At 43.2% G+C, this 27,857-nt stretch overlaps 1 protein-coding gene across 1 annotated transcript in view; it reads right to left on the reverse strand.

Moving 5' to 3' along the window:
• The window catches only part of LOC126187884 (uncharacterized), a 396,025-nt gene extending 372,634 nt beyond the window's left edge, over positions 1-23,391 (reverse strand). Inside the window, exon 1 of the mRNA XM_049929227.1 lies at positions 23,362-23,391. Coding sequence (XP_049785184.1) covers positions 23,362-23,364 — 3 coding nt within the window. The 5' untranslated portion in view covers positions 23,365-23,391. The remainder of the gene's footprint in view (positions 1-23,361) is intronic.
• Positions 23,392-27,857: the final 4,466 nt, after the last annotated feature.

Below are 27,857 nucleotides of genomic sequence, written 5' to 3' on the forward strand. Positions count from 1 at the left end.
AAGCTGGTTTGCCCGCTGTTCTCCTTCATTCTAAGCTACTAAATTCGCCCCCCCCCCCTCTATGTGTGAACTCCCCTAATGCAGAATACATTTGAGTGTATTTGAACTATGTTTTCCCTTTATTTCAATTTGATCAGCATTTCGGTGATCTTGTCATTCTTGCTTGGGTGTTAAATTAATTTGGTTGTAATATGTTAGTGGCCAGTGAGGTCGAACATCGAGCCTGGCCTTTAAGGTGGCAAGTCCATGCTTGCCCGACTTGTGTATGAATCGTAACATCGGGCATGGTCGTGATAAGCAAACGCCAGCGGCCCGATGAATGATGGCTAATTTTCTGTGCTCGCGTTGGAAGGTCTTCGTGAGATCCAGTAGTTCCCTTAAAAGAAGGAATTTATTGTTTTACTACCGTGATTTCGTGCTTAGGTCTTAGCGCTTAAGCATTTCGTCTTGCTTTTAAACTTACTTAAGCGAATTTTTTTAGGGGGTCTTCTTAGCAGTTGCCTGTTTAATCAAATTGATTCCAGTGTTTGGTTATTACCGTTTAACGATCAACCGTTTAATCTTTGTTTTAATTATGGAGTCACTGTAACACTTAGATTTTGGTCGGTGTCTGGAGCTGTTTGCATTTTGTATTCTTGGGTCGGGCCTCGAGAATCAGTTATTTTGATGCTCAGTCTTGCATGAATTGTGTCTGTTTGTTTGCCCTAGGCTTCCCGAGTTATTCGTAGCGTTGGAACCGTTGGCTCTGGCGTGTTCTCCGCTACCCACCGATTCACTGGGCGTGGATAGCCCACGTCGGCTGTGTACGTGTGTGCGGCGTGGTGTTCCGCCTCCTGTCTTGCGGCAGCCACTGAGGCGGCGCGGCCTGCTTGCTTGCTACGGCATCTCTCTCTGTAAGTTAAGTTCTTAATCTGTATGGCATTCGAACTTAAGTTTAAATCAAAGTGTCCGCCACAATAAGCCATCCTAGCCAAGACATGCTTTCTCCAGTCCGTCCTTTGTTATTGCTGCGTTAACGTTTGCTTGACTTGAATATCTTTCAATCCTTAATTGTAGATTGCTGTAAATTATAGAATCGTTGTTACCATTCTGTTCCAAAATTATTAGTGCCTGAAGGGCACTACAAATCTTTTATCGTAGTCCTGGACCTGTAAATCTTAAAATATTGTCAACTGCTGAACTTGTAAAATTTTGAATGTTGTTGTCTTCCTGTTTGAAAATTTACTGACGTCAAAGACCGCCTCCAGTTTTGTGAAAAGCTGAACCTGTAAATTTAAAACAAAGAAAGGGGTTATCCTTCGGTTTCTAAATTGCTAGCGCCAAAAGCGCCTTAATTTATTTTAATAGGAATCTTGAACTTGTAAAATATTTCCAAACAAGGGCCATCTTCCTTGTTTAAAGTTTACTGTCTAATGAGTGTTCTCAAATTGTAACGGTAATACTTTTTCTGTAATTGTAGTGAAGTCACATTTCCATGGTTGGAATTTTACGAGTGCTTCAAAGGCTCTGGAGTTGTATTTCTTTTTAATGTAGAACTTGTTATTTTAAGCACGCATTACTTTTCCTGAAAAGGACAAAAAATTTATTGTAAGTCTGGTTTTTCAGGTTTGTCAACCTGAAATGAAACTCACAGTTACTATTGATCTATATGTTATTGATGTTTTTAGTATATCTTGTTAAATTAAGGATTACCAACTATTGTGAAGCAACAAATGGCTTTCCGTAAACTCAACCTGCACCTACCTCCCGACCGTTATGTTGTTGTATCCTGAGGCGTCCACTGAGATCTCAGTAGGATGTAAACCAGTGGCGACTCGTGGAAAATTTTATCAATGTGCTACAATGTGGTGACTAGAGACTTCTGCCTGACAACGCTAGTAGTCGTAACTAAATTGAATGTCTTGATTTTATGTATATAAACTGAACTTCTCAAATGTATTCAAATTTTCTAATAGATAGTTTAACATTGTGTGGAATAAAATGAATTAGTGACAAATATTGGTAACGGCGGGAATCGAACAGAGTCGACGAATAGCGAGTCAGCGCACTACAGCACTTGCGCCATGGCACCAATATGACAAAGGCTCCTCACAAATTCCACATACTCTACATTTGCATAATACGCTACACCCAGTAAAAAAAAACACTGACTTGGTGCTGTTAGCAACCTAGCACTTGTGGTGGCAGGGATGACGTCACAGACAGCTGCGTCCCGACTCTCTGAGTTGATCGTAGCACGTTGACCATCATTTCGCCACTCGACAATGGTTACTTGTTATTGCAGAGACAGAGCATACTAGCACGCATTTGAAGATAAGTGGCGTAACTTAAGTGCGATTTCTGATTCGCGTTCAAAGATAAATTGAGCGATTTTAGTGCAGTTTTCACTTCTCATTCGAAAGGAATGGCTTAGGTTTAGCGCTATGTTTACAGTGTGTTGAGTACATTACCGCATGACAACCAGCCACCAGTTATGTACACTCCAGGTGTAGGTCGTTAGTAGTTTCTGCCAGTTCGGTTTTGTGTTAGATGGTGAGGCAGTATTCATCCCACGTTAATTTTCTGATGATGTTGAGGTCCCATGCTCCGAGGAGCGTAGGGGACGATGCGGGAGACCCGCACCGCCTACTAGACAAGGTCCTAACAGAGGTGTTTTGCCCTTGCATTCCTCCGACCGTAATGGGGGTGACTGATGACGATGATGAAGACGACACAACACCCAGTCATCTCGAGGCAGGGAAAATCCTTGACCTCGCCAGAAAGCGAACTCGGGAGCCCGTTCGCGAGAAGCGAGAACGGTACAGCAAGAACAAGAGCTGCGGACGTTAATTTTCTATGAATGATTAGCTCCAAGTGCTGCATTGTGTTACTAAGATTACTGAGTTGATTCAACATGGAGAGGTGGAAGTTGAGACGTCGGAAATAGGCGACCGACACAGCTAAGGAAGGTAACATAGCTGTTTGCTGTAGTTTCCATTTATTACACCTCTCGGCAAGGAGGCACACGTGACGTTAAAGGCAGTCACCCCAGAGTTGGGAGGAGTACTGGGTGGTTAGGTAAACTGTGTCGTCAGCATATTGGCGCAGGTGGGTAAGCTGGAAAATACATCCATAGATGTATGCATCTGTTGTTTGCGTTTGCTGTAGGGCGCCTCCGTTAGACACCCCCGACAGCTGTGGGAGGTGTCGCAGCAGCGTCGCCCCGGACAGCCACGCAGCATCTGCCGCTCCGGTCGCAGTACGACAGGGCAGAGCGCTCTGCCCCCGTGGAGTGTCGCGGCGTGTCGCGCCGCCTTCCCGGATGCGCAGAGGCGAGGCGAGGCCGGCCGGCGGCGTGCCCTTGACCCCGGCCGCGCATGCGCGTGTGACGCGCCGCTGGCCACTGCGACCCCCGACCTCGTGGCATTCCGGCCCCGCGCGCGCCACACCACGGCACCGTACCGTACTGTACTGTCCGGCCCCGCTCCGCTCCCAGCGCCCTCCCTCCACTTCCCGGCCGGAGACGCAGAAACGTCACCACAGGCAGTCCCTAACCTAGTTCCGCTCTCGATGCAACTCTCGTGTAGGAAGTACAACGCAGTTCTAAAACATCCAAATTACTCAACAGGGGCACGACCCTAGATGCAGGTTGCGTCTGTAACGCCTTTCAGGGACATATATATGGCCACTAAAATTTCTACACCAAAAAGAGATCCAGATGATAAACCGGTATTCATTGGACAAATATATTATACTAGAACTGACATGTGATTACATTTTCACGCAATTTGAGAGCATAGATCCTGAGAAATCAGTTCCAAGAACAACCACCTCTGGCCGTAATAACGGCCTTGATGCGCCTGGGCATTGAGTCAGAGCTTGGATGGCGTGTACAGGTGCAGTTACCACAGTTTATCAAGATTAGTGACTAGCGTATTGTGACGAGCCAGTTACTCGGCGACCATTGACCAGACATTTTCAATTGGTGAGAAATCTGGAGAATGTGCTGGCAAGGGCAGCAGTCGAACAATTTCTGTATCCAGAAAGGCCCGTACAGGACCTGTAACATGCGGTCGTGCATTATCCTGCTGAAATGTAGGGTTTCGCAGGGATCGAATGAAGGGTAGAGCCACGGGTCGTAACACATCTGAAATGTAACGTCCACTGTTCAAAGTCAATGCGAACAAGAGGTGACCGAGACGTGTAACCAATGGCATCCCATACCATCACGACGGGTGATACGCCAGTATGGCGATGACGAATACACGCTTCCAATGTGCGTTCACCGCGATGTCGCCAAACACGGATGCGAACATCATGATGCTGTAAACAGAACCTGGATTCATCCGAAAAGCTGACGTTTTGCCATTCGTGCACCCAGGTTCGTCGTTGAGTATACCATTGCAGGCTGTCCTGTCTGTGATGCAGCGTCAAGGGTAACCGCAGCCACGGTGTCCGAGCTGATAGTCCATGCTGCTGCAAACGTCGTCGAACTGTTGGTGCAGATGGTTGTTGTCTTGCAAAGGTCCCCATCTGTTGACTCAGGGATCGAGACGTGGCTGCACGATCCGTTACAGCCATGCGGATAAGATGCCTGTCATCTCGACTGCTAGTGATACGAGGCCGTTGGGATCCAGCACGGCGTTCCGTATTACCCTCCTGAACCCACTGGTTCCATATTCTGCTAACAGTCATTGGATCTCGACCAACGCAAGTAGCAATGTCGCGATACGATAAACCGCAATGGCGATAGGCTACAATCCGACCTTTATCAAAGTCGGAAACGTGATGGTACGCATTTCTCCTCCTTACACGAGGCATCACAACAACGTTTCACCAGGTAACGCCGGTCAACTGCTGTTTGTGTATGAGAAATCGGTTGGAATCTTTGCTCATGTTAGCACGTTGTAGGTGTCGCCACCAGCGCCAACCTTGTGTGAATGCTGTGAAAAGCTAATCATTTGCATGTCACAGGATCTTCTTCCTGTCTGTTAAATTTCGCGTCTGTAGCACGTCATCTTCGTAGTGTAGCGATTTTAATTGCCAGTAGTATATGCAAGAGACGTCCAAAAAGTAACGCAAACCATTTTTTTCTCGGTCAATTTCGACTGAAAAATTTACGGAATTTCTCGTGGTACATTATGGAATATTTCGGCTTCAGCCCCTATTATTTTATGAAGTTCCGATAGTTCGCGGCGCCAAGCGTAGCCTTCAAAACAGCGTCTATAACGTAGGTGCGTTCCAAGCATAGAGCTGTCACTCAACTTCTCCCGGCGCAAAACCAGAGTATCGAAAATATTTACAGGCGCTTTCAGCATTTCTACGGATACTGGGCAATGAACAAAAGCACGACGAGTCGATCGGCGAGGCGTTTGTCATCATCGCAATAAGTTCTTGGAAGCCTGTCCGATCTCCTGCGTGCCGGCAGGCTGTACACAGCTGTGACTCCTGCAATGTTCTCATCCGAAGATGAAGTTCACCGCCGCACCTTCAGTCGGTAAGGTCATGGACACGGTCTTCTGGGGCTCTGAAGGGGTTATTCTGTTCCGTGTCCTCTGTTAAGGTGGAACGATCAGCTCTCAGGTATACTGTGCTACCCTCAGTAACCAGAAGAAACGACATCATGTGATCGTCACCACAAAAATGCAAACGAACTTCTCCATGACAACACTAGGCCTTACACGAGCTTGCACACCCGAAACTTCGTTGGACTGTTCTTCCTTATCTATCCTACGGAGTGGATATTCCACATTCTACTTCCATCCTCTGCTGGAAGCAGTACTTGGATGATGGTAAGGTGCAGGAGGACGTCGACCAGTAGAATGGCACTAGTTGGGCATACAGGCCCTCCCAGTAAGGTGGTGTAAAGCCGTCGTATCGAACGGACATTATGTTGAAAAGTAGGTTTTTGTAACCAAAAGAATGAGGAATAATTTGGTATACTGGGATCCTGAATAAAACCAATTTGCTTACAGAAAAAATGTGTTGCACTTCTTAATGAACGCTCCTCGTATATACATTCATCTAAAATGTTCTCATAGTATACTCATTGAGACCTTTATCTGATGTTAGAGGCTGACCACAATAACTGAAGTATTACATTTAGAAAATGTGTATACAGGGTGGTCAAAACACACTCAAAAGTTTGTATGGGTGTTGGAACCAAGGTTGCGCCGAGAAGTACCTGTTAGGGAAAAAATTCGATACGTTACGCCGGTTCCGATCTATTCAACATGGAAGTTAGCCAATCAGGTCGCTGCGAGCGCAAATTAAAGCAGCCTGCCAGATACAATTTGTGTCAGTTGTTCTCATAGCGCAGGTGATAGAGTAAGAGACTGCTCAGCTTTTGGCTGGGGTTTATTTCTTATTACCTTCTGTGAGATCCTGCCCACTCGTGTAATATAGGGTGCCTAGGAAGCTGTTTTCTCGGATAGCTGAACAACACACAAGTAAATAACATTAATGGAGTTTATTACGGTAACTGAGTAGATAATATTTAACTTAACGGATGTACAATTATGTATAGCAAGCAGCTGCTGACACGCAAATGGCCGGCCATTCTGGCCTAGCGGTTCTAGGCGCTTCAGTCTGGAACCGCGCGACCGCTACGGTCGCAGGTTCGAATCCTGCATCGGGCATGGATGTGTGTGATGTCCTTAGGTCAGTTAGGTTTAAGTAGTTCTAAGTTCTAGGGGACTGATGACCTCAGATGTTAAGTTCCATAGTGCTCAGAACCATTTGAACCATTTTGACATGCAAATTATCTATGTCCTTCGATGTATGCAGTTTCCTTGTAAGCAATAAATAGCAGGTCACACAAGGTCATAAGTCACTGTTCGTCTTCAAGTGCGGCCGAAGCTAGGCGGCACGTCTCTTTCATTCTCTTCGAGTAGAAGCCGCTCCTGTCGTGGTGACGTCCTGGTCAGCGTGCTATTGGCTGACGTTGTCTCACAGCCCTTTCTGCTGCATCGTTCTTGGTCTTCGTGCCGGCGCTTGTCTTTACGCTAGAACATCTTCTACGTCCAATTTTTATATCGGCCTCTTGTTCGGTTTTAGGAAACGAATAGAAGGGCATATTTGGCGACTGTCTGCGGCGAACCGCTTAAATACGTCTGCAACGGCCTGATTGGCTATCTTAAACGCTAATCAACTCGGAAACGGCGCAACGTATCGAATTTCTTTCTTAACAATTACTTGTCAGCACATCTGGTCCTGTAACTATCTTAAAAGCTTTTACACTGTTTCTGACCACCCTGTAGGTATTGATGGCGCGCAAATTACCCAGAGTATATTCACACAGTATTTGAGAATGACAGCACCTAGCGACTTCCAACTAACTTTACACATAATTTCAAATCTTTGAGAATATTTTTCTCGCTGACAGTTGCCGGAAAATGAAGAAAGGAAAGAAGTTCATCGCTTACTACATTTTCGCCGTTCATGCGGTAAAATAGCTGCATTAGGCATGACATTTTAACTTCTCACTTCTTTAGTACTTACTCCACTCGCCACACAGTTTCCAGACAGTATTCACATGCGCCACTGAGTGTACTTGCATGCCAGTGAATGTACTTACAAAAGTATATCGTTGTACGACTCAAAGTCCGGAAGATATGACATTTTATACATGGAAGTTCAAATGGTTCTGAGCACTATGGGACTTAACATCTTAGGTCATAAGTCCCCTAGAACTTAGAACTACTTAAACCTAACTAACCTAAGGACATCACACACATCCATGCCCGAGGCAGGATTCGAACCTGCGACCGTAGCGACCGGTTCCGGACTGCAGCGCCTAGAACCGCACGGCCACCGCGTCCGGCCATGGAAGTTCGATTGTTGATAAAACTGGGAGTGGAGAGTTTACTGGTTCATCCTTTTTCACTCAGATCGTGTCTTCTTCATGAACGAAAATAGAAATTTGTGGTAGATTTTAACTTACGCGCAGGACTGATGGTTCAAATTTGGTCCATCGATGTATCAGACCGTGGTTTAAAATGAGTTATAACCATTTGAAAAAATCGTGCTTCGTTTGGATTTTACCCGTCTTTTGGGAGGTTTTTGAGGGGCGCCATTTCTAAACTTTAAACGTGTACGAGTCGATTCAAAATTTGCTCGAAGGCAGATAAATGGATAAAATCAAAACTAAATATTTTTTATTCAATAATCTTTATCCGTTGTCGAGCTATGATGGTTTAAAGTCGAGCTAAGTGTAACATGTAAAATTCGTTCTTACGTGAGTTAAATCCGCGGAAACGATTTAAAGTCAATCAAATAAATAAAAAAATCATTTTTACGATAAAATCGGAAATTCGCTTTCAGAGATCTAGATATATTCGGATTTACCTTGCAAAAAACACGTTTTTATGAGCTTTTTTGCACGCGCCACTTCTGTTTTCCAAACTTGTGCTAATCAGTTCAAATTTTGTAAGACGGTAGGCAGATACATGTAATTAATGGTCATCCTGTCATTTTGTGAAAACTTTAAACAAGGAACATGGTTCAAAAGATAGTAAAGAAGTCTATACTGGATCAATCGCGCTCGAGTCAACGAAAATCTACATCGGTTACCAAGGTATGGCGGTCTAAAGTTAAAATTATGACAGAGTAAAAGTTGGAAACCAGAATGAAAAATACTCCTATCATAGCGCAAAAAAGGCGAATATCTCATGGATAGAGTTAGGAATGTAAAAGAAGGAACGAGCTTTCCGACTTATCTGACAGCTTCAAATACATTTAAATCAAAACAGCTTGACATACTCGCGCTTTTTTAAGAGTTAATCCTACTTCCCGAGCGCAGTGAGCTCTCTTAGCTGGAAGGTGTTGGCAAGCTGCTTCTTGTAATTTATAAGCTCCTGTACCCAAAATCCAGAGGACTCTCCGTCCTTAGTAAGCATGACGCGATAGCATATGTCATGTTATACGACATGATATAATGTATCATGTTAAATTTACGCGACACGAAGCATTATATTACATGACATGGGTACTAATACCTACAAGTACAAAAGCGCCAATATGTCAGGATGTTTTGATTTAAATGTCTTTGAAGGTGCAAGATAAATCGAAAAGCTAGTTCTTTCCTTTCCATTCCGAAATCTGTACAGGACACGCCATTTTTGCCTTTCTTGTGGTATGATAGGCGCATTTTTCATTCAGGTTATTATTATCATTATTATTATTGCAGTTCACATGAGCGATTCTGTAGTTTAAGAACCGCCTTAACCGTTACCGAAAGGAAATCGCACACTGGTATCAACGGCTATGATGGAATATTGTAACATACGGAACCGAGTACGATGATAACAGTTGCATGCAGGAGTTGTTGGGCTATTTGCAAACTTTTACCGCGCTCAGACTGCACTTTCACGGAGACTTGACGATAGCAGGCGTCATTTAACATCGTGAGGGAGATATGTCCTGATAATTTAATGCAAGACACAGCACCTGACAACTCCAAAGAAAAGTAACTCATTTTTAAGCCTTGTGGGAACAAGTAAACGTAGTAGGAAATGTGCGATCGGAATTTTAATTTGAGGATTGATTTTACACAAAGTGTGGCCCGTGAATACTCCGGAATGAGGACACATTTTCTTGTGACTGAGGCTGCGAACGGCCATGGCCGGCAAGAACGCTTTCAAGCCCTTTCCGGTTGTAGGATGCTTTGCTTTTCGGATAATGTTAGAAGACGAGGTTTTTCCCTAACGCGAGTAGAGTTCGTTCATTTGAGGCGTCCTGGCAACCAAAACGAGTGCCAAAGAGGGAGTTTCTAAACTGGTCTAGATCTCAATAGGCTTCCCATGACATTGGGGGAACTTTTCAAGGTGCTGTGATATAAACAATAACAACAGGAATTCCTGGGAGGAGGCAGCACAAACCGAGACTGCTTACGTAGCAGAAGTGGGGACAGCGGCAGTAGCAATATTCATCAGAGGCACGGATCGAGGACTTGTTTCCGGGAATAATGGGGCCACAGTTTGTTATTGTTTCTTCCCTTCGCAATATAACTTTCCACCAATTTTTTCTAATGTGCCACACATGTCGACGATCGTAATGATAAGACGTAAGATTCTTTAATACAATAATAATAAGTTGTTTAATTACAATATAATATATAAATTGTTTTAATGTGATAATGATAATTTGTTTACGTCACTAGTCAGTACATCGCTTTAGTAGAAGTTCTGAGAAACTGCACTTCAGAGAGACCCGAAAATTTGAGAAATACATGAGTCATGTAATGGCAACAAACAGTCACAGTTGACTACGTCCGAATTTACAAGACATAAATTGGAATTGTTCACTCAGTATTATTATTACAGGAGGAAGACAAAAATATGGGAACACCAAAAAGACAGCATATTACCATGCCTAACAAGTCTCCTCGGAGCGAATAAATTCAGGTCTTGTTCGGTTTTCAAGGGAATCTCATACTTGCAATTCTACCTGCAAAATATATGCAGTTCAGGTAACGCTCATGGTATTGGTTAGTAATCGCGCACCCTGCTCTCCAAAGTAGGCCACAAAGACTCCATAATACTGAGATATGGTGACTGTGGTAATCATGGCAGCTGCGACAGTTCACCCTCGTGCCCATAAAACCAGTGCAGGACAATGCGAGCTGTGTGTATAGCGGTCCTGTAGTCTTGCAATTCAGCGTGAGCACGGGGGGCCAACATCATATCTTCGGGTGGACCTGATCAGCGAAAATGGCCACATAACCCTTGGCAGTAATGCGATCTTGCAGAGAAACCAAGCGTACCACGACATGGCTGCTTAAATCAGCTAACTTGTTTCACGGTTGGGATGTAAACTCGGCCAGAAGTTGGAAACAGTCTGAAACAAGTCTCATCCGATCAAATGAGATCCTTCATTGTCCATGGTCCGGGTTTTATGGTGTCGGCGCCACATTTTGCTTTTACGGACGTCTGCAGCATTGATGAGTGGTTTTGGAATTCCAGCTCGTCTTGCAATTCCGTGCTTCTGGAGCTCCCGTACTGTTAGTGAGAAGTCAGTTCTGCGGCGACTTTTGCAGCTGCCGTCCTTTTAATTTCCGTCACAGTCCTCTTCAACATACCCTGTCGCCCGCGTCGTGAGTTAGGAGGTGACATTTTTTCCGCTTTTCCTGTATGCGGTATAAATCTTCGATATGGTGCCTCTTGAAACACAAAACACTACGGTTACCTTCGTTACGAAAGCACCCACCGTATAAGCGCCAACAACTCACCTACGTTCAGAGTTAGTTAGCTCCTATATAATGTACTCATAACTACACAGAACACTGTTCTGACCACGAAGGCCACTTCCAATGTATTAAACATTGCACAGGCGACGTTCGCCATCAAATGCAACAGTGCGATCTAGAGGCTTCGCTAGCATCTGCAGTTATGTTCAAACGTGCATCTCTCGCGGTTTTCAAATGGTTCAAGTGGCTCTGAGCACTATGCGACTTAACATCTGAGGTCATCAGTCCCCTAGAACTTAGAACCACCTAAACCTAACCAACCTAAGGACATCACTCACAGCCACGCCCGAGGTAGGATTCGAACCTGAAACCGTAGCGGTCGCGCGGTTCCAAACTGAAGCGCCTAGGACCGCTCAGCCACAAAGGGCCGGCTCTCGCTGTGTTTCCATATTTTTGTGCGACCCTTGTATTTCCTCTGGCACTACGTTTGTGAACTCGGATCTAAAGACTACGGCTTAAGTGAGCTTGTATATGTGATATGTGGGGAATACTGTATCTTTCAGTCGTTTCCGCCTCCGTCCGATAAGTCAGTGCGTGTGCGCGCGCGTTTGTTTGTGTGTGTGTGTGTGTGTGTGTGTGTGTGTGTGTGTGTGTGTGTGTGTGTGTGTGTGTGTGTGTGTGTGTGTGTGGTGTGTGTGTGTGAGTAGGGTCTGTCGCGTTCTGGCTTCCCTTACTCAAATTCTTGTGGTTTGTCTTCTCTGCTTGTGGCCTCTCAAACCGTGTCGGATTTGTTGTTGGCAGCATGTACGGTCAGCCCGTAAATGGTAGCCTCCTGGCTGAAATGATCGCAGGAGGCGGTTAAGCCGCGAGGCCGTCCACGTCGAAGAGTCTTCAAGCAAGCAACTGAAAAGTATCTCGTACTTAACGCAGCTTGTAAGTTCTACAATTGCTAGCTTTTTTCGAAACACTTAGTTTTCATGCTACTTTGTTCTCTGAAAGTTAACTGAGGGTGTTCCTCCAAGAAATCGTCCGGTGCACTCACTCTTCATATTTTGCCAGCTACTTGCAATTTCGTTTTTGGAATGTGTAGCTGGAGTCAGCCTAAATAAATACTTCTCATTTTGTTTTCGACGTCGCTGGAGAGCCTCTGTTTCCCGTTACAAACAATTTTACGTGCCCATTCGATAGAGCGGTCCCATATAACTGCAGCGCAATATTTGTTTTATCTATGTGCATTAACATGGACAGTAAAACACAGAGAATAAACAGTACTCTATTAGCGACTGAGCAGCACTGCTGCAAGGCGGTAGCAATCAGCGCAGGTTAGGGTGGTGCTGTTGCTGCTGGAGTACTAATTAGTCTTCGTGTTTTACTGACTCTGTTGATACACATAGCTAAAACGAATATCTATCACACTTCAGTACCGAATGAGCACGTAAAATTCCGTTTAAATCATTTTGTTCATAACGGGAAACGAACTGACTCTTTCCGTCGACAACTAGGCATCGCATAAAAGTTCTGATCGCCAATGTTTGTTTGGACTGACTCTAAGTACACATTGTAAAAACGAAATTGCGAATATATCCCATAAACAGCAGAGAAACAGGTGCCTGACGATTCTTAGGGGGGACACTCGGTACTTTTCAAATGTTCAAATGCGTGTGAAATCTTATGGGACTTAACTGCTAAGGTCATAAGTCCCTACGCTTACACACTACTTAACCTAAATTATCCTAAGGACAAACACACACACACACACACACACACACACACACACACACACACACACACACACACACACACACCCATGCCCGAGGGAGCACTCGAACCTCCGCCAGGACCAACCGCACAGTCCATGACTGCAGCGCCTATGACCGCTCGGCTAATCCCGCGCGGCTCGGTACTTTTACTGAAATCCACTTTTACTGAAAAGTTTTTGTGTGTTTGGATCATGACCCCCACGACATCCCCCTTCCCTTGGATGTGGGCCTGTACTTCGTCCCTGAGAAACAAGCCAAAGAGGGGAACGCAATGCCGATTAGCTTAAAACTGATATCTTGAACTGTTTCCTGGAACTGCTCTGTACTCCTTAGCTTGGAGAATATGACGAGGTATCTTGGAGAGTGCAGAGCCTCTGTTGCCAAACTGCCGGCAGGTGGGGATCGGCAAAGCTTCGTTACAAGCATAGTCTCACACACATTCGCGACTGTGACTGGTCTTTCTGTCTGACCACTGGGGCGACACAAGCAGTCCAATCAGTATAAAATATTTTAATAAGTCTAACCTAAAACCATTTTTTCTGAACAACTCCTCCTACTTCACAGAATAAACGCCGGCAGGTTGAGGGAAAAATTTATTTTAAGTGTAATTGCATGAAGAGGACTGAAAAATGTGTTCATTACTGTTAACCCTGTGGTGTATGAACTTCCCTGCAGTGGACAACTTTTAATGGTCAGTTCTCTGGCGTTTTCAGTCAGTCATGAGGCTGAAAATGTATGCAGGACATAACACCAGTAGGGAGTGCTCACTGCAGTGAACTGTGTGCATTTGCAGTCTCACTGACTAATTGAAAATGCCAAAGAGGTGACCATTAACAGCTGTCAACTGTAGTGGACGCTATGCGCCACAGGCTTAAATTTAGCCAGTGAGCCATTTAGGGACTTGTAAATTGCCAGTGATCACAGATATCACTAATGCATACATATCCCATAAACCAACTCGTTCCGTATTATTTAAAAAAAAATCGTTCAAATATTCTTTGGACCATGTACTAATTAAAAAACACGCTGGAGTTGTCTCAGCGTCACGTACACCATAAGAAGGGAGTTCTTTTTCATCCCTACTGCCCATGATCTACGAAATAGTTATAATACATCTCGCTTAATGACCACGGCACCAAAATTAGACAGGTTTGGGCCCGTACAAAGAGTTACCGGTAGACTTTCTTCCGCATACCAGCTACAAGTGGAATATCTACGTATTCCACAAACCACCATACGACGCGACAGACAGTTCCTTGTGCCAGGATTAGTGAAGTCCTTCGTGATACACTCACAAATGGAACGATGGAGAAACGACTATCTACACGCTTCGGTAAGAGTCCTAATTTCTCCCATCTTGCCTTCTCGGTCCTTACGCAAAATGTAAGTTGATGGTGGTGGGATCGTTCTGTCCAAACTCTCTCAGTAGCGTTTCGCTAGAGGAACGTCGTCTTCTCTCCCAGAAATTCTCATTTGAGTTCAGAAAGCATCTCCGTAATACTAGAGTTATGTTCGAAAATACGGGTAACAAATCTAAAACCATGCTTCTGAGTGCTTCGATGTCTACATCTACAGCTACACATACATACTCCGCAATCCACCATACGGTGCATGGCGGAGGGTACCTCGCACCACAACTAGCATCTTCTCTCCCTGTTCCACTCCCAAACAGAACGAGGGAAAAATGACTGCCTATATGCCTCTGTACGAGCCCTAATCTCTCTTATCTTATCTTTGTGGTCTTTCCGCGAAATATAAGTTGGCGTCAGTAAAATTGTACTGCAGTCAGCCTCAAATGCTGGTTCTCTAAATTTCCTCAGTAGCGATTCACGAAAAGAACGTCTCCTTTCCTCCAGGGACTCCCACCCGAGTTCCTGAAGCATTTCCGTAACATTCGCTTGATGATCAGACCTACCAGTAACAAATCTAGCAGCCCGCATCTGAATTGCTTCTATGTCCTCCCTCAATCCGACGTGATAGGGATCCCAAACGCTCGAGCAGTACTCAAGAATACGTCGTATTAGTGTTTTATAAGCGGTCTCCTTTACAGATGAACCACATCTTCCCAAAATTCTACCAATGAACCGAAGACGACTATCCGCCTTCCCCACAACTGCCATTACATGCTTGTCCCACTTCATATCGCTCTGCAATGTTACGCCCAAATATTTAATCGACATGACTGTGTCAAGCGCTACACTACTAATGGAGTATTCAAACATTGCAGGATTCTTTTTCCAATTCATCTGCATTAATTTACATTTATCTATATTTAGAGTTAGCTGCCATTCTTTACACCAAACACAAATCCTGTTCAAGTCACCTTGTATCCTCCTAAAGTCACTCAACGACGACACCTCCCCGTCTTCCTTAAGTTCGACATAGAGGGCATCCCAAATATTATTTCACTTTTCAGTAATGGTTCTGTTGTTGTATACGCGATCTCATTAATAGATGAACTATCTTTTCCTAAAATTCTCCAGTTAACAGAAGTTGAGCATACTCGTTCCTTCCTACCGACCGGACATGCTCATTACGTTTCATCGCCATGCAGCGTTACTACACCTTGCTATTTAACAGACGTCATGTGTCAATAAGTAAACTATTAATAATGTATTGCACATTACGGGGTTGTTTTTCATACTTATCTGCGTTAACTTAACTTTCCCCCCTATTTAGAGCAAGATGCCATTTATCACATCTAAAAGAAGTTCTGTCTAAGTCAACTTGTATCCTCCTACATAAAAGGCAGAGAGGAAAATTAATCTTGCACACTGTTTACTCCGCGTGACATACCGTATGGTGGACGGCAGCGACGTCGCGGCGTGGACGTGCTTCGCGCTGCGGCTGCTCCGTGACTCACGGGGGCCACGCACGTGCTAAACTCTGCCCCATTCATTTCTCAGTTCACACACCGTGAAAATTGCTCATAATAACTTATGAATACAGCTGCGGTTTCACAAATTTGTTCGTCGTGCGCGCTATACGTGAACCTAATATCAAAGAAACATCTGTCTTACTGAACATAGACATCTGAAACAAAGCATTCTCCTCATTTATACGAACATATTCCCTTAGCTGACAAGTGTTCACATCCGTAAATGCTAACAGCTGTGAGTGCGCACTTCGCAATTGCTGAACACGCCCTGATCTCCTTCTCCCCCCTCTCCCTGTCCATATCCCCCTCCCCGTATCTTTCTCCATATCCTGCTTTCTCCTCTCTCTGTTCAACTCCTCCTTCCGCCTCTCTATGTCCATCAACTTGTTTTTATAAAGTACTATAAGTTTAGAATATATATTTATATACCACATATATTTTAAAAATATGGAGCCTCTGTCTGCCTGAATGTTTATTAGAGTACAGAACAAAAATGTCAGTAAATCGATATTTTTGGTAACAACGTTAAACATCAACATGTCTTTATACAGAAGTATAGATTTTGAATATATGTTTATATACCACATATATTTTAAAAAATAGTGTGCCTGTGTCCGTCGGAAGGTTTATAAGATTGTGTCAAAATCTGAAGTAAATCGGCCACTGACTTTTTGAAATTTTTGCTAACAACTCTGCCCATTTACACATACTTACATACAACATGTATTAAAACAAATGTAGCCTATGACCGTCCTGGCGTTTATTAGAGTATAGTGTGAAAATATGAAGTAAATCGGTGAAATTTTTGGACGTATGTCTTTCAAAGGCGGAATGTTCTATTTGAAACTTCCTACCAGGTTAAAACTATGTGCCGGACCGAGATTCGAACTTCGTCCCGAGTTCGAATTTCGGTCCGAAAGACAGTTTTAACCCGCCAGGAAGTTTCGTATCAGCGCACACTCCGCTGCAGAGTGAAAATTTCATTCTGGAATGTTCTATTTACTGATGTAAGCAAATTGTTACTATTACATTGAAATATTTTATGTACTCTGTGGTACCTAAGCAACATATTATAATATTATTGTTGTATTCTGTTATTATTGAATAGTTACAGAACTACGGCATGTTGGAAGCAAGGGCGCTGGCCAATTATATTGAGGGTGGGAGTGGGCGGGCGGGGGGGGGGGGGGATGGAGGTAGAGATCGTAACAGAGTTTAAACCCCCATCCAAGAACCGAATCCTTCGCTACCCGCCTGCATTGGCGCTTTCAACCTTTGCATTGTCCGGTATAAAGTACCTGCAGATATTTTCGTTAGTTGTTGGTTCTCAGGGAAAAAAGTTGCAGTTTATTGTTTACATGTCTATCAGAATTTATGGTTCGGTGGAAAACGATAGGTCCAGTATTTCGTGTTGCACTAAATGCACACAGCACTCTTGGTATAACTCATGGTGATTTTCAGAAATCCAGCGTCCATTCTTCTGGGAGTCGTGTACCACGAGAAATTCAGTCCTGTTTCAAAGAAAAAAGTGCTTTTCAGGGTCAACCTATCGATCATGCATAGAGTGCAGTCGCTAGTTACAATACTCACATCGAGCAACAGTATCTGAGTTTGTTAGTCGACGCACTACCGTTGTTTTGTAAGGTTTCAATCTGCACTTGAACGTGTCACTGTGAGGAGACACTACCGACTCACCAGTCTGAAGTGATAAATGGCACAACACTTCTCTACGACATCTTTCCAAAGCCGCTCCTAACACGTCGAAAGTTCCATTGCCACCTGTCAAAAGTCCCAGGAGTGCATCGGAGCGATGCGGTGCTCGGAATCTGCCTGCCCGGTGCTGGTTAACGATCAAAACCATGCACAGATCATACATGAAACAGCCAGTAGAGAACAATGAGGTAATGCTTCACATTACCAACTGATGTAAAGAAACAACTCAGTAATTCCGTAGTCTAGTGATAAAGTCAGCCATCGGTAAATAAGAGGAGGAGCACGCGGGTTTGATTTACGGAGTCCAGACGGTTCTGGAATTGGTAGGTCTGGAAAACGGTATTCGTGGCCCCGTGTGGAAAACTGAATAAGAGTAAATAATTCGCCAACTGTAACATTATCCACTGGTGTGGCGTGAAATCGGAATGATTGCGCTCTGTTCTCAACCTTACAATGTTTATGTATTTAGTGGACTCTTAAAACATCACACAGCTGTTACAAAATCAGGACTTCGTGATGCCACTGTGTGCTGAGGTATGATTATTCACGCTGTAAAACCGAATCGAAAAATTTGAAAAATCTTACATATTTATGTTAGATTCGCAAATTGACTGACGTAAAATGGCTGTCTGCATCTTCACGTACACGACCCTAGTTTTTCATACTGTTTACAACACGTTCCACGTTGCACAGTGCTGATTAGGATGTTATTGCAACTCACATATATGATCACTTCTTTGGACATTTCGACACTTACTAATAGTAGCAATAAACCTTTAGAGCTCAGTTAAGTATGTGGACTCTTTATGACACCTAATGAAGGCCGATAGCAGACTGAAACCGGTTGTGTAATAAAGATTATTTCCTATCAAAAGGTGTGATATAACATGACATTCAAAGAATACTTAACAGCTGTTATCCAGTGCCTCCTAACGTTACGAAACTCTCTTACCTTGTTGTTGTCGTCCAGCCAAGTCGTTGAAGGAGTCAGTTGCATAATTGTATACTAATAATTCATGAAGATTAAGTCTTGTTTATTACGAAGAGTCCTACGTAACATCGCAGGATCAATGTCGCGAACTGATTGTTGCAGATCTAACGCACTGTCTCTCAGTTGCAACAAATTCCCTCCTCCAGTACGACATGGTGAGCTTCGATAATACAGAGCCAGAAACGTTACTGGCACACTCTGAGATAAGAAAACGACGCACCATGATGGAGTTATGCAAATCCGTCACGAACTGATATTCACACGGGCTTCGACGGGAAATGTAAAATTGTGAACTTTGGTGTTCGGTGGATGAACATTAACGCTGCAGAGCAATTTCGCCGCTCAGCTGGAAAGGACAATAATCAGGGGACAAGTCGATACCAGTGTTCTTGCGAATTTCGTTTCATGTGCTGAGTTGGACAGCAACTACGCCTCGCAGGCAGGAGGGTGAAGAATATTCATAGATACTTTATTTGGATATTGTGTCTGTTCTTTCGGACATGTCCGATACCTTCATCTGCTGACGGACGTTGATATATATCAACGGGGACAGGTGAAAATGTGTGCCCCGATCGGGACTCGAACCCGGGATCTCCTGCTTACATGGCATACGCTCTATCCACCTTTTTTTTCTTTTCCTTTTTCATTTTTGTTCGATGTTGATCGTTGTGTTTGGTCGTTGTGGACGTCACATGACATCCCTCCAAGTTCATTGTTGATCCTTTCACTCAGTTTTTTTTTTTTTTTTATTACAGAGGCCAACCAGAACCATCTGAGCCACCGAGGGCACAGAGGATAATCCGACTGCAGGGACTATCGCGCGCACGCCTCCCGCGAGACCCACATTCTCACCTTATATGTCCACACACTACATTCCTAGTGTCACACCCCAACACACTCATTACTCGTGGAAGACATTCTTACCAAGTCGCGTAAGAGTTTGGGTAATATATGTACATCCGCACAGAAGAAGAAGGTCATGATCGGTATTGCCAGAACCACCGGGTGATCACAAAGTCAGTACAAATTTGAAAACTGAATAAATCACGGAATAATGTAGATAGAGAGGTACAAATTGACACACATCCTTGGAATGACATGGGGTTTTATTAGAACCAAAAAAATACAAACGTTAATCTGATCAGAAGAGCAATAATTAGCATAACAAAGTAAGACAAATCAAAGATTATGTTCTTTACAGGAAATGCTAGATATGTCCACCATCATTCCTCAACAATAGCTGTATTCGAGGAATAATGCTGTGAACAGCACTGTGAAGCATGTCCGGAGGTATGGTGCGGCATTGGCGTCGGATGTTGTCTTTCAGCACCCCTAGAGATGTCGGTCGATCACGATACACTTGCGACTTCAGGTAACCCCAAAGGCAATAATCGCACAGACTGGGGTCTGGGGACCTGGGAGGCCAAGCATGACGAAAGTGGCGGCTGAGCACACAATCATCACCAAACGACGCGCGCAAGAGATCTTTCATGCGTCTAGCAATATGGGGTGTTTTTTTTTTTTGTTCTAATAAAACCCCATGTCATTCCAAGCATGTGTGTCAATTTTTACCTCTCTATCTACATTATTCCGTGGTTTATTAAGTTTTCAAATTTAAACTGACTTTTTGATCACCCGGTATATATTTTATATGGATATGGTGTCTGTTCTTTCGGACATGTCCGAAATTAGAAAAGTATATAGTTCTGGCGATACCGGCCATGACCTTCTTCTTCTGTGCGAATGCACACATATTACCCAAACTCTTGCGGGACTCGGTAAGAATGTCTTCCGCGGGTAATGAGTGTGTTTGGTAGGGACACTACGAGTGTAGTGTGTGGACATATAAAGTGAGAATGTGGGTCTCGCGGGAGGCGTGCGCGAGATAGCCCCAGCAGTCGCACTATCCTCTGTGCAATCGGTAGCTCAGCTGGATAGATCGTCTGCCATGTAAGCAGGATATCTAGGGTTTGAGTCCCAGTCGGGGTACACATTTTGACCTGTCCCCGTTGATATATATCAGCTCCCGTCAGCAGCTGAAGGTATTAGTATATAATTCTAATATTCATAGATGTCAGCATTTGAGAGAGAAGGTGTAGATGGGCTCAAATAAGCCGGCTCTTGGGTCGACTACCATTGACCCATAAACGCCAATAAGCCTGTTTTAAGTGTGTGTTGGGCATATTCGTCCTGGAATCGTATTGACTGAGTATAACTGGCTTCACTGATGAGGCCTACTTCGAAATGAGTCCCGATGACGTGTCTGGAGACGTCCCGGATACCAGCCTGCCTGCCTGTCTGTCTGTCTCCATATGGCCTGACAACCACGAGTCACGGTGTTCGATGACATTTTATTTCACAGTAGGACTCCTTTGTTTGTCATCTGCGTCATCCCTGCAGCATAGCGCTGCGTCAGCGATATTGCACCCTTTGTTTTTTTGTGTTAAAGTGTAAGTTAATTATCACTTTATTGTACGCCACCCATATGCTTAACCAGCAGTTGTCACGTCACTGTACCCCACACATGTGCTCGACCAGTCGAGAGCCAGTATGAACGCAATCTGCTATGCTGTAAAGGAAGATGAGTGCCCATTCGGATTTATTATCAAGTGAGATGAGGAAAGGACTCCTTAACTCTACAACTGCTCTCAACTCCTTAATACTTTTCTAGGCATACGCCTATTGAAAGAGATAAGTACATTCTTTTCAAAATCGTTTTGAATTTGTTTTTATCTTCTGATGACTCTATTAGTCGATAAACAGTAGCATCATCCGCAAACAACCTAAGACGACTGCTCAGATTGTCTTTCAAATCGTTTGTATAGGTAAGGAACAGCAAAGGCCCTATAACGCTAGCTTGGGGAATGCCAGAAATCACTTCTGTTTTACTCGATGACTTTCCGTCAATTACTACGAACTGTGACCTCTCTGACAGGAAATGCCGAATCCAGTCACATATGTAAGACGATATCCCATAAGCACGCAGTTTCACTGCAAGCCACTTGGGTGGTACAGTGTCAAAAACCTCCCGGAAATCCCGAAATACGGAATCAATCTGAAACCTCTTGTCAATAACACTCAACACTTCATGTGAATAAAGCGCTAGTTGTGTTTCATAGAAAAGATGTTTTCTAAACCCATTTTGACTGTGTGTGAATAGACCGTTTTCTTCGAGGTAATTCATAATGTTCGAACACAATATCTGTTCCAAAATCCTGCTGCATATCGACGTAAACGATATGGGCCTGTAATTTAGTGGATTACTCCTCCTACATTTCTTGAATATTGATGTGACCTGTGCAAGTTTCCGTTCTCTGGGTACGGATCTTTCGTCGAGCGAACGGTTGTATATGATTGTTAAGTATGGAGCTATTGCACGAGCATACTCTGAAAGGAGTCTAATTGGTATACGTTCTGGAACAGAAGACTTGCTTTAATTGATTTAAGTTGATTCACTACTTTGAGGATATTTACTTCTACGTTACTGATGTTGGCAGCTGTTCTTGATTTGAATTCTGGAATATTTACTTCGTCTTTTTTTGTGAAGGCATTTTGGAAGGCTGTGTTTAGTTACTCTGCTTTGGCAGCACTGTGTTCGATAGTGTATCCATTGCTATCGCGCAGAGATGGCATTGATCGTGTCTTGTCGTTAGCATACTTCACATACGACCAGAATCTCTTTGGATCGGTTAACTGGTACCCTGGATAATTTACAACAGGCTCAACAGTTTAATTTGGAATCGAAACCACAATGCCTTCACTTTTGCGCACATAAACCAATGTCACGTTCCTTGGAGGGAAAAACTCTATAGCCCGCTAAGGATCGAACTCTGAACGTTTGTATTTCTCGTCTGTCATTCATCAGAGCACTTCGCAGGAAACACTCTAATTTATGTCCCCACAAATGTGATGAAGAAAGGTTATCAATTACTGTGGCCTGTAGGGTACCCAGCTGGTGAGAGAAGACGTAATTTGTGATAGCTGTCATAAGCGGTAGTATCCAGCGACAGTGATGTAAGATGTTCTGAGTGTTCAAAACCATTGTCCAAATTGCAATCGCATTCTGACTCATTTGGACGAGACACAACAATCTACTCCGAGTTCCAGATAATTCCTCGCTAGTAGAACTTACAACTTAATCACATAACATCGCCGTGTGACACGTCCGAGCTAGAGTGCTGCGTGTTAGTATAGGTTTTGAGGCATCGTACAGGATGATCGGCAACTATGGCTCTGTTTAGTGTCTTTATGTATCAAAATAATTTGAAAACAATTCCTGCGATAGGGAAAAGGCCTAGCCTGTACATGACTGGTGTTAGGTTTCACCAAACAGCACAATCAATCAAGCATTCCTCGCTGTCCTGCAGGTACGGCTTCTACAACTGCCTATACATTCGCAACCGTCTGTAGAACAAGTATGAAATCTGTGCTGTGATCTCTCTCTCTCTCTCTCTCTCTCTCTCTCTCTCTCTCTCTCTCTCTCTCTCTCTCTCTCTCTTTCCCTCTCTCTCTATCTCTGTTCCACGATACACAAAAATTGTAAGCATCTATTTTTGTAATTGTGTGAAATATTTGCCATATCTTTCTCTCAGTTTCATTAACTAACTCTTAGTGTTGCAATTCATCTCCCCAGTGTGTTTAAACAAACACGAATTGATCTAAAGATTTGATCTAAGGGTTAGTTGCTGCATTAACACTGAAATGAATATTGTGGATTCACGTCGGCAGTTAAACCGTTGATTAAAAGCGTATGATATCTTTTAATGCATGACTCTCGAAAAATTGGCCAAATGTTCACCAAATGCGTAGAACTGAAATTAGTTATTGATTGAGTTCCGTTGCCTCTTTTGCTTACCATAACAAGTTGCGGGAAATCTGCCGCCTGTCTCGATATGCTCACCTGTAAAAGAAAAAGAAAAGATGTTAGAAAAAATTCATGCTTAAATAACAATGTTAAAGGTTACATCGTAATATATCTAGAGAAAGGAAGCAGATAGGATGGTATCATTCAACGTCCCGTCTGTGTAGAGGGCGCTGGACAGGGAGCTTTAACTCAGATGAACAGCGATGGGGAGAGGGAATGGCGCTCGGTATATTTGAAGAAACCAATCCGCCATTCACTTAAAGCGAGTTAATGAAAGCGAGATGAACATAAAGCGAGACTGCCGTTCGATGATTTCAGTTTCACCCGTTCCTAGTAATAGTCTAGCATCTTCACTACTGCACCGCCTCTATCTGTGTTCGCTTCAAGTGTTAAGACATCTACAAAGAGTAATATATATTAATACTTCTACGACTATTGATTCATCGGATACAATGGACGTCACTGAATCAGTTTGCGTGTGATATGAGCAAGAATATCAAGACAACTAAGACGTATGTGGAAACGTAATAGCGTTAACTGACTCAGTTAGGCAGCAGCAGCCGGCCGAAGCAGCGACAAGGAAGTAACCGATCTTGTGACTTTTAAGAGTTCATAACTAGGAGCGAATTTTATAATATCATCTGTGTGCGTTAATAGTTTGGTTTCTCGATTTTATGAGTGTTAATTTAATATATAATGCCCCAGTTCTCGTGTCTTCTTTTGTGTCAGAAGGTAAACCGATTTTGTGACATATTACAAGTTCCTAATCGGGGGGAATTATTTAGTTTCACCTGACTGTTTCGTAGTTAGGTTTTTGAATCTCTGCGTATTAATCTATCAGACACAGTTCCTATGTTTTCACTAGTGTCTACAGTAGAGTTCCGCAGCACGTGGCGATAGTCTGTTTATCTGGGTAGTTTAGTTTTCCTCAGTCTTTAGTAAGGATAGGGACTGTGATTGTTGTGTGCGGATGCGAGCCGAGTTGGTGACACTTCGCTCTCAGCTTCAGGCTGCGGTGGCTTCGGTTACACAGCTTGAAGTTGCAGTGGACGGTCACCACTGTTGTGGGCCGGCCGTGAGAATCCAATGGACGTCCTCCGATTGGTCCTCACCAGTGGCCAGCCCAGTTACTGCTCGCACTGAGTTTGACCCGTCACCAGTGGTCGAGTGGGAGGTCACCCCAGGGCGTAGCAGGAGGCGAATGACTTCCCAGGGAGCTGCACGTAAGGCCTCCCTGGTTAGTCTGACAAACAGGTTCCAGGTGCTGTCTGTGGCTGACCCTGTCGCTGAGTCAGATGCTGTCGCCTTTCCTGTTTCACAGGAAACCTCTCAGCCTGCAAGATCCGGACAACCACAAATGGTGGATTTATTGATAGTTGGGAGCTCCAACTTTAGGCGCGTTATGGGGTCCCTTTGGGACATGTCTGCCAAGAAGGAAAAGAAATCCAATGTACACTCCATATGCATACCAGGTGGAGTCATTTCAGATGCGGAACGGGTCCTCCCGAATGGCATGAAGAGCACAGGGTGTAGCCAACTGCAGGTGGTGGCTCATGCCGGTATCAATGATGTGTGTCACTTTGGCTCAGAAATCGTGAGGTAACAGCGTTACATCTCCATGACAAGGAGGCACACAGAAAGTCACACGTGTTATTTGACTGGTTCTAATTTTCTCACAAATCCTTCCCTAACTATCGATGTGTGACCCACGAACAGACAATGTCATTTAATGCAGGAGCGCATACTTTCACGGCGAAATGTACTAATAAAAGTTTCTGGACTTTAAACCACTTGACACGGCTGGAAGCCCGAGAAACTTTTAATTTCATTTAAGTCGTTCTGCATGAACCTGTCAAAGAAGCTAGGCTCAAGAGTAACTCTATTCTATAAAAAGCTGAAAACAGGTTGGGAGCAAATATTGACACGCTACGCAGTGATGCAGTTTCACTTATGTACTCAGAAGAATATTATCCACCTGCTTGGAAAACAGCGGACGTACGTACATATGAATGAGGCCGTGAGAACCTTACAGGCCCTGTGAGCTACTCATATTCAGTGGTTGCTTGTTCTAATATTATTCTTACAGACCTCAGAAGAAAGACTGGCAAGATGTAAATTTTTAAGAAAATAGTCTAGTAAGTTTTTTTCTTCTAAATGACACTTCTCAGAATAAATCAGCGATAGACCTGAAGTAAGGCAAGTCACCTTTAGTCACTCCGCGTGTCACAGACCTTTACGACATCACGAGAAGTGGAAAAAAACGCTAAACTGAACATCCGCCCCCTAACGCCCATCTAATTCAAATCTCAAAGAAGAAGGCTGTAGGGTTTCATCTTCCCCGTCGCGAATGAACCAGGCTCTTTCGCACTCGAACGGGACAAGTGCGATATGGATACACGTTGAAGAAGTGAGATAACTGCGAAAGTGCTGTGTGTGACAATGGTGAGGACGAGCAGACAGCGATACATACTCAGGAGTACTGCCCGCTCTGCGCTTTTGAAGCTGGTTTGAAAGCCTTGCATAAATTGACACGGACTGTTGCATTCTGGCTGTCAAATTTAAAAATCTGTACGTATTATAAAGTCCCCCGCTGCATTTTTCTGCCTCTGTGTGAAGGCTGCTCTCAAGAACTACTACTGAGATTTTGATATCGTCTTCACTAATCCATAGACTGATTCACGAAAAAGGTTTGTATATATCATTTTATATTACAAAAAGGTCGTCCGCCATAGATACTTAAGGCTACCGCTGAGGGCGGGTCGATAGTTATTATATAAATTCATTGTGTAAGTATCTAGGACGATCAAAAAGTTTCCGTTCGAAGACTCCTTGCCTATATGTCGGTGCTTACATACCCGCATAGGAGTTGCACTGGGTTTCATACACGCTGCAGGAAAGCCCTCAAACGGAAACTTTTTGATCTCCCCTTACATGTGTTCTTTTTCGCTGTATAATAATAATAATAATAATAATAATAATAATAATAATAATAATAATAATAATAATAATAATAATAAAGAAGATTACATATTGGATAACCACAGCGACTGCATAGAAGCGATGGAAAAAACAGATGCCTATAAATACCTAGGATACAGACAAAAAATAGGAATAGATAATACAAATATTAAAGAAGAACTAAAAGAAAAATATAGACAAAGACTAACAAAAATACTGAAAACAGAATTGACAGCAAGAAACAAGACAAAAGCTATAAATACTTATGCTATACCAGTATTGACCTACTCATTTGGAGTAGTGAAATGGAGTGACACAGACCTAGAAGCACTCAATACACTTACACGATCACAATGCCACAAATATAGAATACATCACATACATTCAGCAACAGAAAGATTCACATTAAGCAGAAAGGAAGGTGGAAGGGGATTTATAGATATAAAAAACCTACATTATGGACAGGTAGACAATTTAAGAAAATTCTTTCTAGAACGAGCAGAAACTAGCAAAATACACAAAGCAATCACTCATATAAATACATCAGCTACACCATTGCAATTTCATAACCACTTCTACAACCCTTTAGATCACATAATATCAACAGATACAAAGAAAGTAAATTGGAAAAAGAAAACACTACACGGCAAGCACCCGTATCATCTGACACAGCCACACATCGATCAAGACGCATCCAACACATGGCTAAGGAAAGGCAATATATACAGTGAGACGGAAGGATTCATGATCGCAATACAGGATCAAACAATAAACACCAGATATTACAGCAAGCATATTATTAAAGATCCCAACACCACAACAGATAAATGCAGACTTTGCAAACAACAAATAGAAACAGTAGATCACATCACAAGCGGATGTACAATACTAGCAAATACAGAATACCCCAGAAGACATGACAATGTAGCAAAAATAATACATCAACAACTTGCCATAAAACATAAACTAATAAAACAACACGTTCCCACATACAAGTACACACCACAAAATGTACTGGAGAATGATGAATACAAATTATACTGGAACAGAACGATTATAACAGATAAAACAACACCACATAACAAACCTGACATCATACTCACCAATAAAAAGAAGAAATTAACACAACTAATTGAAATATCCATACCCAACACAACAAATATACAGAAGAAAACAGGGGAAAAAATTGAAAAATACATCCAACTGGCTGAGGAAGTCAAGGACATGTGGCATCAGGATAAAGTCGACATTATCCCAATTATACTATCAACTACAGGAGTCATACCTCACAATATTCACCAGTACATCAATGCAATACAGCTACATCCAAACATATATATACAATTACAAAAATCTGTAATTATTGATACTTGTTCAATTACCCGAAAGTTCCTAAATGCAATATAACATATACCATACAGTTACAAGGAAGTCACGCTTGACCGAGGTCCGCGTCACGTTCCATTTTTAACCAGACTTAAGTCTGAGGAAAAAAAGTCAATAATAATAATAATAGTGATGTGTACAAT

Source organism: Schistocerca cancellata, chromosome 1 (assembly GCF_023864275.1).
Source record: "Schistocerca cancellata isolate TAMUIC-IGC-003103 chromosome 1, iqSchCanc2.1, whole genome shotgun sequence".
Taxonomy (NCBI): Eukaryota; Metazoa; Arthropoda; class Insecta; order Orthoptera; family Acrididae; genus Schistocerca; species Schistocerca cancellata.